The sequence below is a fragment of the Dryobates pubescens genome, chromosome 15, assembly GCF_014839835.1.
Source record: "Dryobates pubescens isolate bDryPub1 chromosome 15, bDryPub1.pri, whole genome shotgun sequence".
NCBI lineage: Eukaryota > Metazoa > Chordata > Aves > Piciformes > Picidae > Dryobates > Dryobates pubescens.
In genome coordinates this window covers 197673-210127 of record NC_071626.1, presented here as the reverse complement: position 1 = coordinate 210127, position 12455 = coordinate 197673, and the positions used below count along the sequence as shown (strand labels likewise).

Genomic DNA, 12455 nt, shown 5'->3' with positions numbered 1-12455 from the left:
TGGCAGGGGTGAAGTTCAGACTTGAGAACAGGACTTGAGAACCAGGTCAAGCCTTGGGTTTTAAACAAAAGCCATACTGAATGTCTGCACCACTTCAGAACCTCTCTGCACTCCAGCCAGACTTTTGGTTGGATCAGTTATCACCACTGGCTTTGTACCTCAAGGTGGTTTGAGTGATGTACCATACAAGACTGTTCTGGACTCCACGACACAGCTACTGTCCACAGCCCTTGTTTCACTACCAAAGCATCCTTGGGAACACATAAGCAATGCACTGCAAAATGATTAGTTGGAGCCACTCTTAACACAGGTGCACCCCTCTGGTCCTACAGCCAGCAGCATGGTGGTGGTGGTGTGGTTGCTGTTAATGTTGTTCTCACAAACCTCCTGCACCTCTTTAGGAAGCTCTGCTGTTACCAAGAGCTGATGCACCACGCACAGAAGCAAACTGATCTGGTGAGCAATCCCTTACCTCTATCTGTGCTGTGTGGTTGGCATAATACCCCAAGGCTTCATCTCCTTCCTCTGGGTCTGACCCTGGCTTCAGCATCTGCTGCAGTGTTTTGTTGTGACGAGCCAACTAGAAAAAGAAACCCGTGACTGCTGGAGGTCCTGCTGCGATGGTTTCAGCTTCATCATCTCCACTTAACCAACACAAACCCTCCTCCCCCAGCCCCCTGTGCTTACATGCTCAGCCCAGTGGGGCTCTTTCCACAGATAACAAGAAGAATGTAATGACTTGAGAACAATGGAAATAATTTAGACTTCAGAAGTCAGCAGCGAGGCCTCAGCCGAGATTTATGAGAGGCAGCTTCGCCTGCAGCCTGCTTGTGGAGGGCTTCTGCCAATGCTAAAGAGCTGAGACTGAATCACAGCATGGCTCCAGCTGGAAAGGACTTCTGAGATCACCCAGTCCCACCAAAGGTTTCTCTTCACTCAAAGGTAGACACAAACCTTGCACACCTTTGGCTATGGAGCTGCACTGCAGACTTCCTCTGCATGTCGAAAGGGCTAAGCTGCTCCTCAGCATGCTGGAGGCTGGCATTTAGGGCTGCCAAGACACTGTCCATGACTAGTTCAGAGGCAGCCAGGCTGCACTGGTGGGCACATGTATCCTTCACTGGCATGGGAGACACTCCTGGCACACATGTACCCACTAACCTGTGTCTCTACAAACCTCTACCAATTCCATTCTTTGTGCCACCCATAGAGCACGCCTTGGCCACGTGTGCCACCCATACGGCACACCTTGGCCCTGTGTGCCACCCATAGAGCACATCTCTTCTTGGCCACTTGATTTCCCCCACAGGAGCTGGTGTAGGGCTGTTTTGGATTCATGCTGGAAACAGCCTTGCTCAGCCTGGGCTGTTTTAGTTACTGCTGACACAGAGCCAAGGCCTTTCTGCTCCTCATCCCACCCCACCAGCTGGGGGTGCACGTGGATTTAGCCTGGCCTTAAAAAGCTCCAGGGATGGGGCTGCTAGAAGAGCCCAACCCCCACCTCTCTGCAGCCTCCTCTCAGGCAGCTGTGGAGAGAAATGAGGTCTCCCCTCAGCTTGGATCTGAGATCTGCTCTAGAGAAGTAGGACCAGACAAATGAAAACCAGCTGAAGCCTTTGTGGCCAGCTTACTGGAACAAGCTCCAGCCTGAATCCTAGCTCTCAGCAGCCCAACAGGACAGCAGAGGGACAAGAGAGGTCCCCATTACAGGGCTGTGAGGTGAATGCTTCTGAGGAGAAGGGGAGAAAAAGAAAACATGGAAGGACAAGTTGCCAAGGTTTGAACTTGAGACCTAACAACAGCCAGAGACATTTGTTTAATGCTTCAGGTGCTCATTAGTGCCAAGGGCCGGTGGCAGCCTCCACACTGTCTCCACACTGTTCTCTACCATCCTAATGAGCTGCAAGGAGGCTGATGTGCTTCTGGTTCAGTCCTGGCACTCTCAGTGCAAAAGCCTTGCAACAGCTTCTGCCTCTGCTGACATTTAATTAGCCACTGTCACTCCCATGCCACAGCCTGTCTCACCAGGGTGATAGCTGCTAAACAACATGTGGAGCATCAAAGTGCTAGGAGACAGAAGTTGCAGGTCTGGCAGCCAAGGATACGAGTCCCCTGACAGTCACAGTGCTTAGGACTGGTCCCCATTAGCTCTTTGTTTTGGCACTGCTACCAGCCAGAGCTTCTCTGTTAAGGAGAAACTAACAAAACAAATAACCACCCCCAAACCTGCAAACCTCAGCAAAGCCTTGCAAACAATGGCACCTTTCAGCTCAAAATACTCTGCCCCTCCTGCAGAAAGGGAGCACCCTTACTGCACAACTCACAGCTACCCATCCTGAGAGGCAGGTTTATGCTACAGGATGGATGTGGCCACCCTCTGCTCTCAGAAGCCTGCCCTGGTCATTTTTACAGCACCTTTCTCCACTTGCCACCAGGTGCCGGGGCAGACAACCCCCAGCACCAGCTGCCAACTGCTCACAGCAGCTGCTGAGCGTAGGCATGAGCACTGTTGCTCCAAATGTGACTGACCTGCACCTTCACTCAGTGGAATCAGTGGCTCTGGGACCAGACAAGCTCTAACCTTTCTGTACTTATGTTGTTTATGCTGTGCACCTGCACTGCTGCCAAGCAGTGTGAAGTTCTAACCTGAGGGGCACAGGAAGTGTCTTCTCTTTAAGTCTTGGTGCCATCAGGAAATGATTTAAGTACAGGTAGTTTTGGTACTCTGTTGGGATTTAAAGGAGATTGTAACTTCACCTCATAAAAACCCCAAAGCATCCCTTCTGTTTGTTTGGCTGTTACAAAGGTATTGTGGAATTCCAAGCCCTGTGCTCCCTCTCCAGCAAGGAATCTCAGCATCCATGCAAGGTAGAGCAGCTGAGCACAGAAAATGCCCCCCAAGAAGGGGTCAGTACCCCCACACTCCTGCATAGCTTTGGGAGCCAGATGGAGGAATTCCCAAAGCACTGAAAACGGGAAAGATTACAGTATTAGAGTTTGCTTCCCTGCTCTGTGCCCACTCACATCCTTCTGGATCGAGGAGAAGCCTCCACAGCTCTCCAAGATGCACCCTTCCCAGGCTACAGACGGGCCAGCAGCTGTGCAAGGTTGGTTCATGTTCCTCTGAGCCACCCCAGTGAAGCCCCTGCTGACAGGTCCAGTGCATCAGCCTGGGCTTTGTGCCTGACTGAGACACTCTGCCTCCACCTGGGAATGCCAGAGGTGCCCTGCAGCCCAGAGCAGCAAACACAGCCCTGGGCATTGCAGAAGCCCCTGGATGCAGTCTTCAGAGTAAGTGCACAAGGTCAGGAAGCTGACACAAACGCTGCTGGCTCCAGGAACAATCTGCTGCAACTCTTTGTCAGAACTAACAGGCAGCAAGCTGCAGTGGTCACCTGAAAAGCCTTTCATGAGTTCTCTTTGGGGAAACCACTTAAGAACTTGATTCTTCTGCAGCAGTGCTGCCGCATGTAGGTAGTTAGTAAATATGGAACTTCTGGGGGCTAAGATGCCAAAAGCTTTTGTAATTGCTACACAGACACAAGATGAAGGCTCTGTGGACAGCCTTACTAACACTGCAAACCCAAGTTCAGCCTGCTTGAACTGCAGCAATACAAGCAGCACATCCATTTATTGTCACCCAGGCTCCAAAGAAAGGGCAGCAGAGCTGCTGGAGCTGCCTGAGCACAGCACTGGCACTGGAGCTAGATGAAGAAATAAAGGGATGAGTAGAGAGGACAGAGAAGCACCTGGCAGAGGTGAGACAGCTGCCATGCCCTGGCACATTCAGCAGTCAGGGTTTGCCCTCATGCCCCAGGTGCTCACACAGCTGTGATGCACAAGTGTGCACTGACACTCACATGCTCTGTGCTGCCTCTGGGGCAGGGGCTGGGAGGCTGTGAAGGAGATGTGGTGCCAGGAATCTCAGGCTTGCCTGTGACATTTATAACTTTCCATGCACTGTGAGTCAATCATTTACATTAATGCCTTTTACTTCTGGTAAAAGTCAGCCACAGGAAGGGCAAGGAAGGATGAAGTGGTGACAAAATGCAGAAGCCAGCATCAGCCTGAGGAGCTCAACCACAAAAACTGAAAGTCTGAGCTCCCCAAAATAAACTATCTGTGCTTGAAGGCTGCAGCAGCAGAAAGAGGAACCCCTGGTCTTCATTCTGCTATCACAGGGGGGCCAAACAGCTGTAACCAGAGCAAGTAGTCACCAGTGTCAGGAGAGGGACTGAAGAGCTCCACTGGCTGCAGGAAAAACTAAGGGTCACCCCAACAACACTCCAAGAACCAGACTTAGTGAAGTGTGCTGGAAGGGCAGAGCTTGGTAGCTGTTTCTGTGTTCCCTGCTTCAAAGAAACATTGCCCAACACCAGTGCAAGGACATCCTTCCCACTGGCTATTCAAGTCCTAACAGCATTTAATTAGCATAATGAATGCAGGACACTCCCTATCCCCATCTGTTTATTTCTTCTGATTTAGTAAAAACATCTTCTGAAGATTGGGCCCTCATGAAACAGCAGCTGCCTGCATTTATGATAGGATCCAGAAATCTTTACTCTTCTCATTTACAAGTACTGACACTACTCTGGACACTCCTGAGACCAGCTGCTCTCAGGAATTCATCTATCCTTCAACCAGAACCTCCAGTCTTTCACCAGTGGAGAGGCAAAGTGACCAGAAAAGGCTCAAGAGCAGAGCAGCACAACAGAATCTGAAAGCAGAAAAGAGTGAAAAGGTCGAGCTCCTCTTGCTGGGTAACCAATACAAATTGAACCAGAGGGATCCTCTCAAGCTGGAGCTCACCTGGGACCACCACTGAGGATACCCCCAATAAGGCCACTGATGAACTGGCTGACACAAATGAGCCAAAGGGACATCAGCTGCCCTGCCCTGTGCTCTCACTTGACACAAACAGAGCCCCCCAAGCCCGGCAGAGTGCCCGTGCCTGCCCAGGGACCACTGGCTGGGCCTGCTCTCGGCAGCTCCCCAGACAAAGCCATGATGCACACAAGTGTGAGTCAGCAACCACAAGGGAAAGCTCCCAGTTTTGATCAGACAGGTTCTGCGTGGGGCTGAATCTTGCAACACTTTGGTGGAAGCAGCCACACAGCAAAGCAACCAATCACACCCCGAAGCAACCAATCACACCCCAAACAGAGCCTACCTGGTGTGCCAGGATATAGATGTTATGGCCAACATCCTTTGGGGAGATGCCATCGTCTCCGTTCTCCTCCTCCTGGTCACATTCCAAGCCTTGGTTGTAGGCATTTTTCATCACATCCACCTGCAAGAGAGCCCAGCCAGGCAGAGATGAAATCCATCAGTGTCACTCTTGAGGAACAAGTACCGTTTGAACACACTCAGGCCTGGATGGGTGCCCTATGGCTCTGCAAGAAGTGTGAGCAATCAGAGAAACACTTAACAAAGAGACAACCTTGAAGTGTTTATGGAGCTCCAAAGTGCCACACTTCTCAGCAGCAAAACTGCAATCATGAGAAGGGAGCAGCAATGTCCAGCTTTTGTGGGCAGGTATTCCCAGAAGTGCTTCTGAGGACAGACCTGCAGACAGGGCAGATGGTACTGAGCATCCAGTCTCCTTCTGGCTAGAGCAGGCTGCAACCTCACTCAGCCTTCTCTATCCCTTTAACAGAACAAAAACTAACTCGGCCAAAGAGGAGAGGAAGACACAGATCAGGGCAGGGTGCTGGAGAAAGCCCAGGACATCCAAATGCCTTTCTCAGCACCAAGGTGGGGAGGTTCTCTGTTTCCCTCCATGTGCTGATAAGCCCCCTGAACAGTGATGCCCCCAAACCAGCAGGACACTGAGCTGTGCCTATGGGCAGGGCTGATGCCCAAAGATCTTCCCACAAGAGAGGCTCTTCAGTCCCTGCTGCTACACAGCCAATTGGACTGGAAACCATTTCTCCAGATTTCCAACCTACTTACAGTTCCTGGGAACCTAGAGAGGCATCACAGCTGCTTCAGAGCACACAGCTCAGGGGACACCTCCTGCTGGCACTGCTGCAGCTGCACAGGCTGACCTGTCCAGTCCCTGGCAGAGAGCACTTGGAGGCAGTCTATCAGAGCCTTCTTAGCAGAAGTTAGAGGAACAGTGAGAGGGAAGTGCTGGGAAAGGCTGAGAACAGCCAAGCTGTAAGGCCTGGAAGTGTGCAGGCTGGATCCTGTGCCAGTGCCTGTGTGCGTTAGAGCTGTCCTGATGCTCTGAGCCACTCCAGGCTGCCAGTGCCTCTCAGCTCAGATGCACAGCATTTGAAAATGCTTGAACCACAGAGCTGTACTTTTTGTCAGCCCAAAGATTTATGAATATTCAGAAGTTCTCTCACCAGTTCCCTCGGCCTCATGTTGAAGAGGATCCTTTCCGCGTTCTCACTGTCCTGCCTGCTCTCCATAATGGCCAGCAGGAGCTTGGAGGCATTGTTCTGCAGACACAAACCCGAGTTAGTGCCAGCTGCTCCCTCCTCCACGATGGGCAACCTTTGCATTTGTTTGAGCTGAGATGCTGACAGCCACGTTTTCAGCAGGTAAGGTGTTAAACTACTTTCCCTGATGTGCTCAAGAGGGCTTTCAGCACTCTGTGCAGCTAACCAACCCTGCACACTGCTGGAAGGAGCATCCTAAGCACTGGGAAGCAGGCAGCACCAGCCAGTGAATCCTATTTCCCTTCCTTACTGCCCACCTAGCAGCTCTTGCCACAGCTTTCTGCTAGAGCAATACTCAACAGCCTCAAAGAGGTCTCAACTTGCAGGCAGGTTTCCTTCCCCTTTTGCTTTTCATGAAGACTGAGTGGTCCTTCCTTAAGTAATAAAGTGTTAAAACCAATACTGGTTTCATACATCCCTGGAGTTTTGTTTCAATACAAAATGATCCTGGGGGAATTTTGTGAGCTGGATGCTTTTCACTGACACTTCTCCCAAGATTAAACAGTGCAGCTTCAGCAGCAGTAACCCAGCAGTGCCTTGAACGCTGGAGACCTGTCTGGCTTCCAGTTCAATCTGAGCAGGAGAGGAAGAGTGGGTTTGGAGGTCTGAGTCCCTTCTGGCACAGTGTAGCTGTCCTGCTTGACCTGCCACAGCATCCCCTGCTGCAGAGGGGGCTGTGTGAACCCTTGGAAGTAGGCCACAGTGTTTAATCCAAATGACTCTGTGGTTGTGTAAAATCAGAATCATTTCCACAGGGTGCACTTCTGGTGTCATTCACCACAACTGCTGCCAGTTAAGCAAGAGCAAGGTGAAGGAGGAAGCCTCCTGTGAACGGAGCCACAATGGCTATCATCCTTGCAGCAGGTAATGCTGGGGTTGCACCTGGCTCCACCTGCACCCTGTGCTGAACATCTTCCAGGTGCTCCTTTGCTCTCTGTAGAAGGTGCTTGGCCATGCACACTATCAAGGAGCTACTTTCTGCCTTCTTCAGCAACATTTCCTTTTAAGCAGTCAGATTTCATCCCAGATTTTCCCTGGACCTGTGGTCCACTTACTTCACACAGAATGCTCTTTTGTCTGCCTGGGACAGCCCAGCTAGCTCAGAAAGCTTTGGACTTTCATCCTAGAGGACAAGTTGCCTGCACTAATGCTGCCTTGCACCCGGAGCACACATTCAGGGTGCTGCTTCTCCTGTTCTCCATACTCCCTTCAGAGGGCAAGAGAAGGCAGTAAGCCAAGGCTGCTCCTGGACAAGCTCTACCTGCTTGGCAGGCAGCACAGCTGCAGAGCTCCCCCCTGCATGCAGTAGCACACACTGGAGAAGTTCATCCAGGAGCCCATCCAGGCTCTGGTGGAGGGGCTGATAAGGATTCAGCAGCTGCGGTGAATTCCTTGCAATGTTTGTTTGCAAAGGCTGCTGAGGATGTTCTGCTCTGGGTGAGACTGAGTAAATGTCAGGCTGCCTACAGCTCTTGCTCAGGTTTGCCTTCTGCTACTGCTGCAGTGTAAATACACAGACTCACAGCCACTGTACCTTCAGCTGAAGCACCAGCTCCATGCAGTATTTGCCAAGAGGGTTGATGTCATTCAAGATGAGTGCAATAATAATATCAATCCCATTAGACTCATGGGTGGCTATGCAAGTCTGGAAGAGAAGAGAAGGGAGGGGAGTGAGAGGAGGGCAGGAGGGGAAAAGAAAAGCAGAAGGGACATACAGAAGGAGGGCAGGAGGGAATATGCATGCAAGCAAACCTCCAAAACAAGGACCCAGAGCTTGAAAGGCCTGGTAACAGCAGCAAACCTCCCAGCTAGAGCAGAGCAGCCTCACAACGTGCCACAAGAGGTACTGAGGGAGACTGGCCTCGTACAGAGCACTGCCAGAGGACACAGCTGGAAAAGAGGTGGTACAAGATACACCATGCCTGCAGGGCCTGGCACCAAGTGGCACAAGCCACAGCCAGCAGTGCACAGCAGCACTGCCAGGTGCAGATGAACATTCATGCAGAAACAGTAAAGATGCTTGAATGTAGAATCACAGAACTGTTGGGGTGGGAAAAGCTCTCTGAGATCCTCCCGTCCAACCAGCAACCCAACACCACCATGGCCCCAAGTGCCATGGCCACAGGTTTCTGGAACACCTCCAGGGATGGGGACTCCACCACCTCCCTGGGCAGTGCCTGACAACTCTTTCCAGAAAGACAGAGGGGAAAATGCAAACAGCAGCATGGTGCATCTGTCTCTGACCCACAGCTGCAGCTTGCTGTACAGCACAGAACTCCAATGGCTCCCCAGCAGGCAGGCCTAAGGAACAAAGTGTAAGTTCCTCCAGTGCTGCTCAGGGTAGCTTCTGGAGAACACACTAGCGTGAAGCACACATTCATTTACCTTTTTAACTTCTAGTCCTGTAATTATGCTTTTCTTGCCCAGATGCTTTCCCCATTCATTAGTGGATCAAAAGTAACTGTTTAGCCTTCTGCCCACTGCAGCATTTTTGTCTGTTTGCTTTCAAAGTGCCAGGTGAAGGCAGCTGACTACCAGAGATGGCAACAGCACTCACACTCCACTGGTGCAGCTGCAGGCAGCAGCATTCACACTGCTGTGCTTTTCAGCTATTTCCAGTGCCCAGAACAGGCTGCCACTGTAAGGTCACACACCACAATTTCCCCATTACCAATCCACAGCAAAAACTGTGCAGTTTCATCCACTGTGACAACTTTACTTCAGCTCCCTTTGGATCAGACACAGCAGCAGGTATCTTCCCGTGCTGCCTCTGCAGGCACTGAAGAGACATCTCCCAAGTCCCAGCTACAGGACTTGGAGAGCCCGCATCAAGCAAGGCACAGGAGATTAGAAGCATGTCCTTGGTCTCCATCCATATCACTGCTGACACCACAACTAAAGATGCTGCTAGGCAGTGTAAGAGGGTAGTAAGTTCAGCATTGTGAATCAAGGGAAGTAAATGTTAGCAACCAACACCAGCAAAAGCAGAATTTGTGGGAATGAAGAATACGAAATTGTGATCACAGAGTTCTTCCACAGCTGTGAGTCTAAGCCCAGTCTTTCAATGTGAGGTTTAAGCCACAGACCCACTGACATAAGACACGAAACTGTCTCCAAGAGGCCTGGAAAGCTTCTGCAGAAGCAGGCAGACTACAGGAAGAGTCTGCTTTGAGTTCTGACTGGAGGCATTGCTCAGGTGAAATATGCTGAGCCCAGTCGCAGCAGTCCCAAGCAAATCTCTGCCATTAGGAACCCTGAAGGGCTCCCTGCAAGCATGCAGAGATGCCCAGGCACACCCTGGAGCAGCCAGGAGTCCCTTGAGCCATACCTGGTTTTCATGGCACGGGCCCTGGCAGTACTCGGTCAGGCTCTCCAGCGTCTGGTTCACCAGAGCCACGTTCCTCTCGTTGATGTAAAGCCCCAGCAAGCCCAGCCCGCCTGTGGTGCTGCCACAGATGCAGTCCAAGAACTGCAGGGTCTCACAAACAAGGTTGTAATTTGTTTTGTTGTTCTGATGTCTTAAAAAATTCTGGTGGATGGAGAAAAGGAACATTAAAAACCACCAAAGAAGACGACTGTTAGAGTCAAGTCAGACACAGCCCTCCCTCATGCATAGGTGGAAGGGGACAGGTTACAGTTCACCTTGCCAGAGCTGCTATGGGGACAGCAGTTCCTACCAAAGCAACTCATAGCAGGGACACCTTGTAGCATCTTCAAACCTTCAACCATAATGCCCAGGGAAAAGAGAAGTACCAAAACTTTGCCCAGAAACCTCCCACGGTCTCCAGGCCTGTATGAGTGACCCACCAGGCATGCACAGGATCTGTGCCCACACCTCCTGATTCCATCTGGCCATGCTGTGTCTCCATGCAGCTCTGAGGATAAACCAGGAGGTATCCCAGAGCATACAAGCTGTTCTTGAAGAGGGCTACGCCATGCCCTGGGCTAAGAGAAGCAGCTCCTTTCAGACAGCTCTGTTCTGTAACAGGAGCCAGGCAGGGCTGTGTTTTCATTCCCCTATGGAGGTCCAGCTCCTCAGGCATTCCTCTGGAACTCAGCTCAGGAAACCCTTTACCTGGAGCTCTCGGTTGTGGTTCTCACACAGCAGCTGAAGAAATCTCAGTATTGGCTGCATGATGGCAATGGCAGGGCTCATAACTGCTTCTTCTGCAGACTTCTCTTCTGCATTTGCAGCCTCTGCTCCTGAGCCCACGAGATCGATTTCTGTGTCCATTTCTCTCCTGTACACAGAGTAAGCCTTGGAGGTTGCAGAAGATGCTTCTGTTAACTGTCCTTTCATACCCTCTTTCAGATGCAGGGTTGAATCCTTTACTGAAAAGATGATAATTTTCCTTAATTGTGGAAACTCTTTCCCCTGGCCGATGAAACAATAACCACACAATAACAATGAGTGCAGCTCTTTCTCTCTTTGCTGCTGCCTAACTCTTCAAAGACCTCTAGGCAACTTGCAAAGAGTATCAAAGCAAGCCTCATGCAGGGATAGCATGTTCCAAACCAACCACAAACCAGAGTGAAACAGAACACGAAGACAAAAAGCTCTGCAAGTTCTCTCCCATATACAATAAATGATGAGAACAATGGAGGGACCACAGGGTGGGGAATCGGTTCCTGGGCTTGCTCTTGTGAAACAGCCCCATTAGCAGCAGCCTCTGCTGCTGCTGCCCTAAACACATGGTTGTGTATCTCCTGCTGCCACAGCTTCCCCAGACTCCTCGTAGGCAGCTCAGGAGATGGCCTCCGGTGCAGAGAAGAGCAGGCGGAGGATGAGGACATGAAGGCTGACTGCCCAGCGCAGCATGCTGGTGCAGGGGGTGCTGCTGGAGCACAAGACCTCCCCACTCGGATATGGGTGCTCCTTACCTTTCCTTTTGGGAGCAGATGTGGTCAGGTCACTGTCCTCATCCTTCTTCTTGCTGCCCAGGTCAAGAGTGCTCACTGTCACCGTGGAGCGGATCTCCTGCTGCGCAGCCCTCATGCGGTCGTACAGGACTTTAAAGAACTTCTCTGACTTCTTCTGCTCCCTCAGCTGCTGGTATGTGGAGTACTGCAAGAAAGGCACTCCTTAGCTACCAGTCTTCTAAGGAAAGGACCAAAGCACACCAGCTGTGGTGAAACAGATGATGAACAGTTACTGCCCTCAGACAGAAAATGGGTTGGCTCCTGCCTGGCCAGCTCTGTCAGGCACAAGGCTGGGATCAAAGACTGCTGGAACTGTTTTACACTGGGATAAAATGGTGAACACTATTTGCAATCTGTGTCACAACAGTAAAGATGGATCTCTTTGTGACACTCTCCATTTCTCCAGGCATTCTGAAGTTAGTTATAACCTTCCACCAACACGCACGTGAGAAGTGATTGTTGGCACATAGCAAGAGGAAGCCTGGAACATCTGACCTGCAGGATCTAGCTTAGGCTCCAGACACTGCTTGTGCTTCACACCCAAATGGAACTAGTATTTCAGGTCACACAGGGTGTTTCAGGCTCCCTTCACTGGCAGTGGTGAGATATGGGAAATGCAGGGAGTGATTCACAGCACCTCCTCTGTTGAGCCTGGAGAGAAGGCCGAGAGGGGATCTGATCAATGTCTATAAATATCTGAGGGATGGGTGTCAGGATGAAGGTGCCAGGCTCTTTGTGGTGGTGCCCAGTGGCAGGACAAGGAACAACAGGTACAACCTGGCTGGAGAGCAGACAGGCAGAAAAGGACCTCGGGGTGCTGGTTGACAGTAGGCTGAACATGAGCCAGCAGTGTGCCCAGGTGACCAAGAAGGCCAGTGGCATCCTGGCCTGCATCTCCAACAGTTCTGCTCTCTTGGGAGTACTGACAAACCTCACAGGCCTCCCCAGAGAGCAACCGAGTGCTGCACATCTGCCATGCTTCGTGGCACAGCTGGAGATGCTGCTGATGGGGCAAGGGCCAGAGGAAGAGAAGCTCTGTGCCACCCAGAGAGGGACAGGTTTGATTCTGCATAGCAGTCTGCACCAGGG

General features: G+C 51.3%; 1 protein-coding gene across 1 annotated transcript in view; it reads right to left on the bottom strand.

The window, feature by feature from the left end:
* The window catches only part of ITPR2 (inositol 1,4,5-trisphosphate receptor type 2), a 177266-nt gene that overhangs the window by 29259 nt on the left and 135552 nt on the right, over nucleotides 1–12455 (bottom strand). The window contains exons 40-46 of the mRNA XM_054168078.1: nucleotides 11328–11511; nucleotides 10522–10778; nucleotides 9775–9975; nucleotides 7981–8091; nucleotides 6351–6446; nucleotides 5171–5290; nucleotides 473–580 (exon numbers count right to left, since the gene is read on the bottom strand). Coding sequence (XP_054024053.1) covers nucleotides 473–580; nucleotides 5171–5290; nucleotides 6351–6446; nucleotides 7981–8091; nucleotides 9775–9975; nucleotides 10522–10778; nucleotides 11328–11511 — 1077 coding nt within the window. The remainder of the gene's footprint in view (nucleotides 1–472; nucleotides 581–5170; nucleotides 5291–6350; nucleotides 6447–7980; nucleotides 8092–9774; nucleotides 9976–10521; nucleotides 10779–11327; nucleotides 11512–12455) is intronic.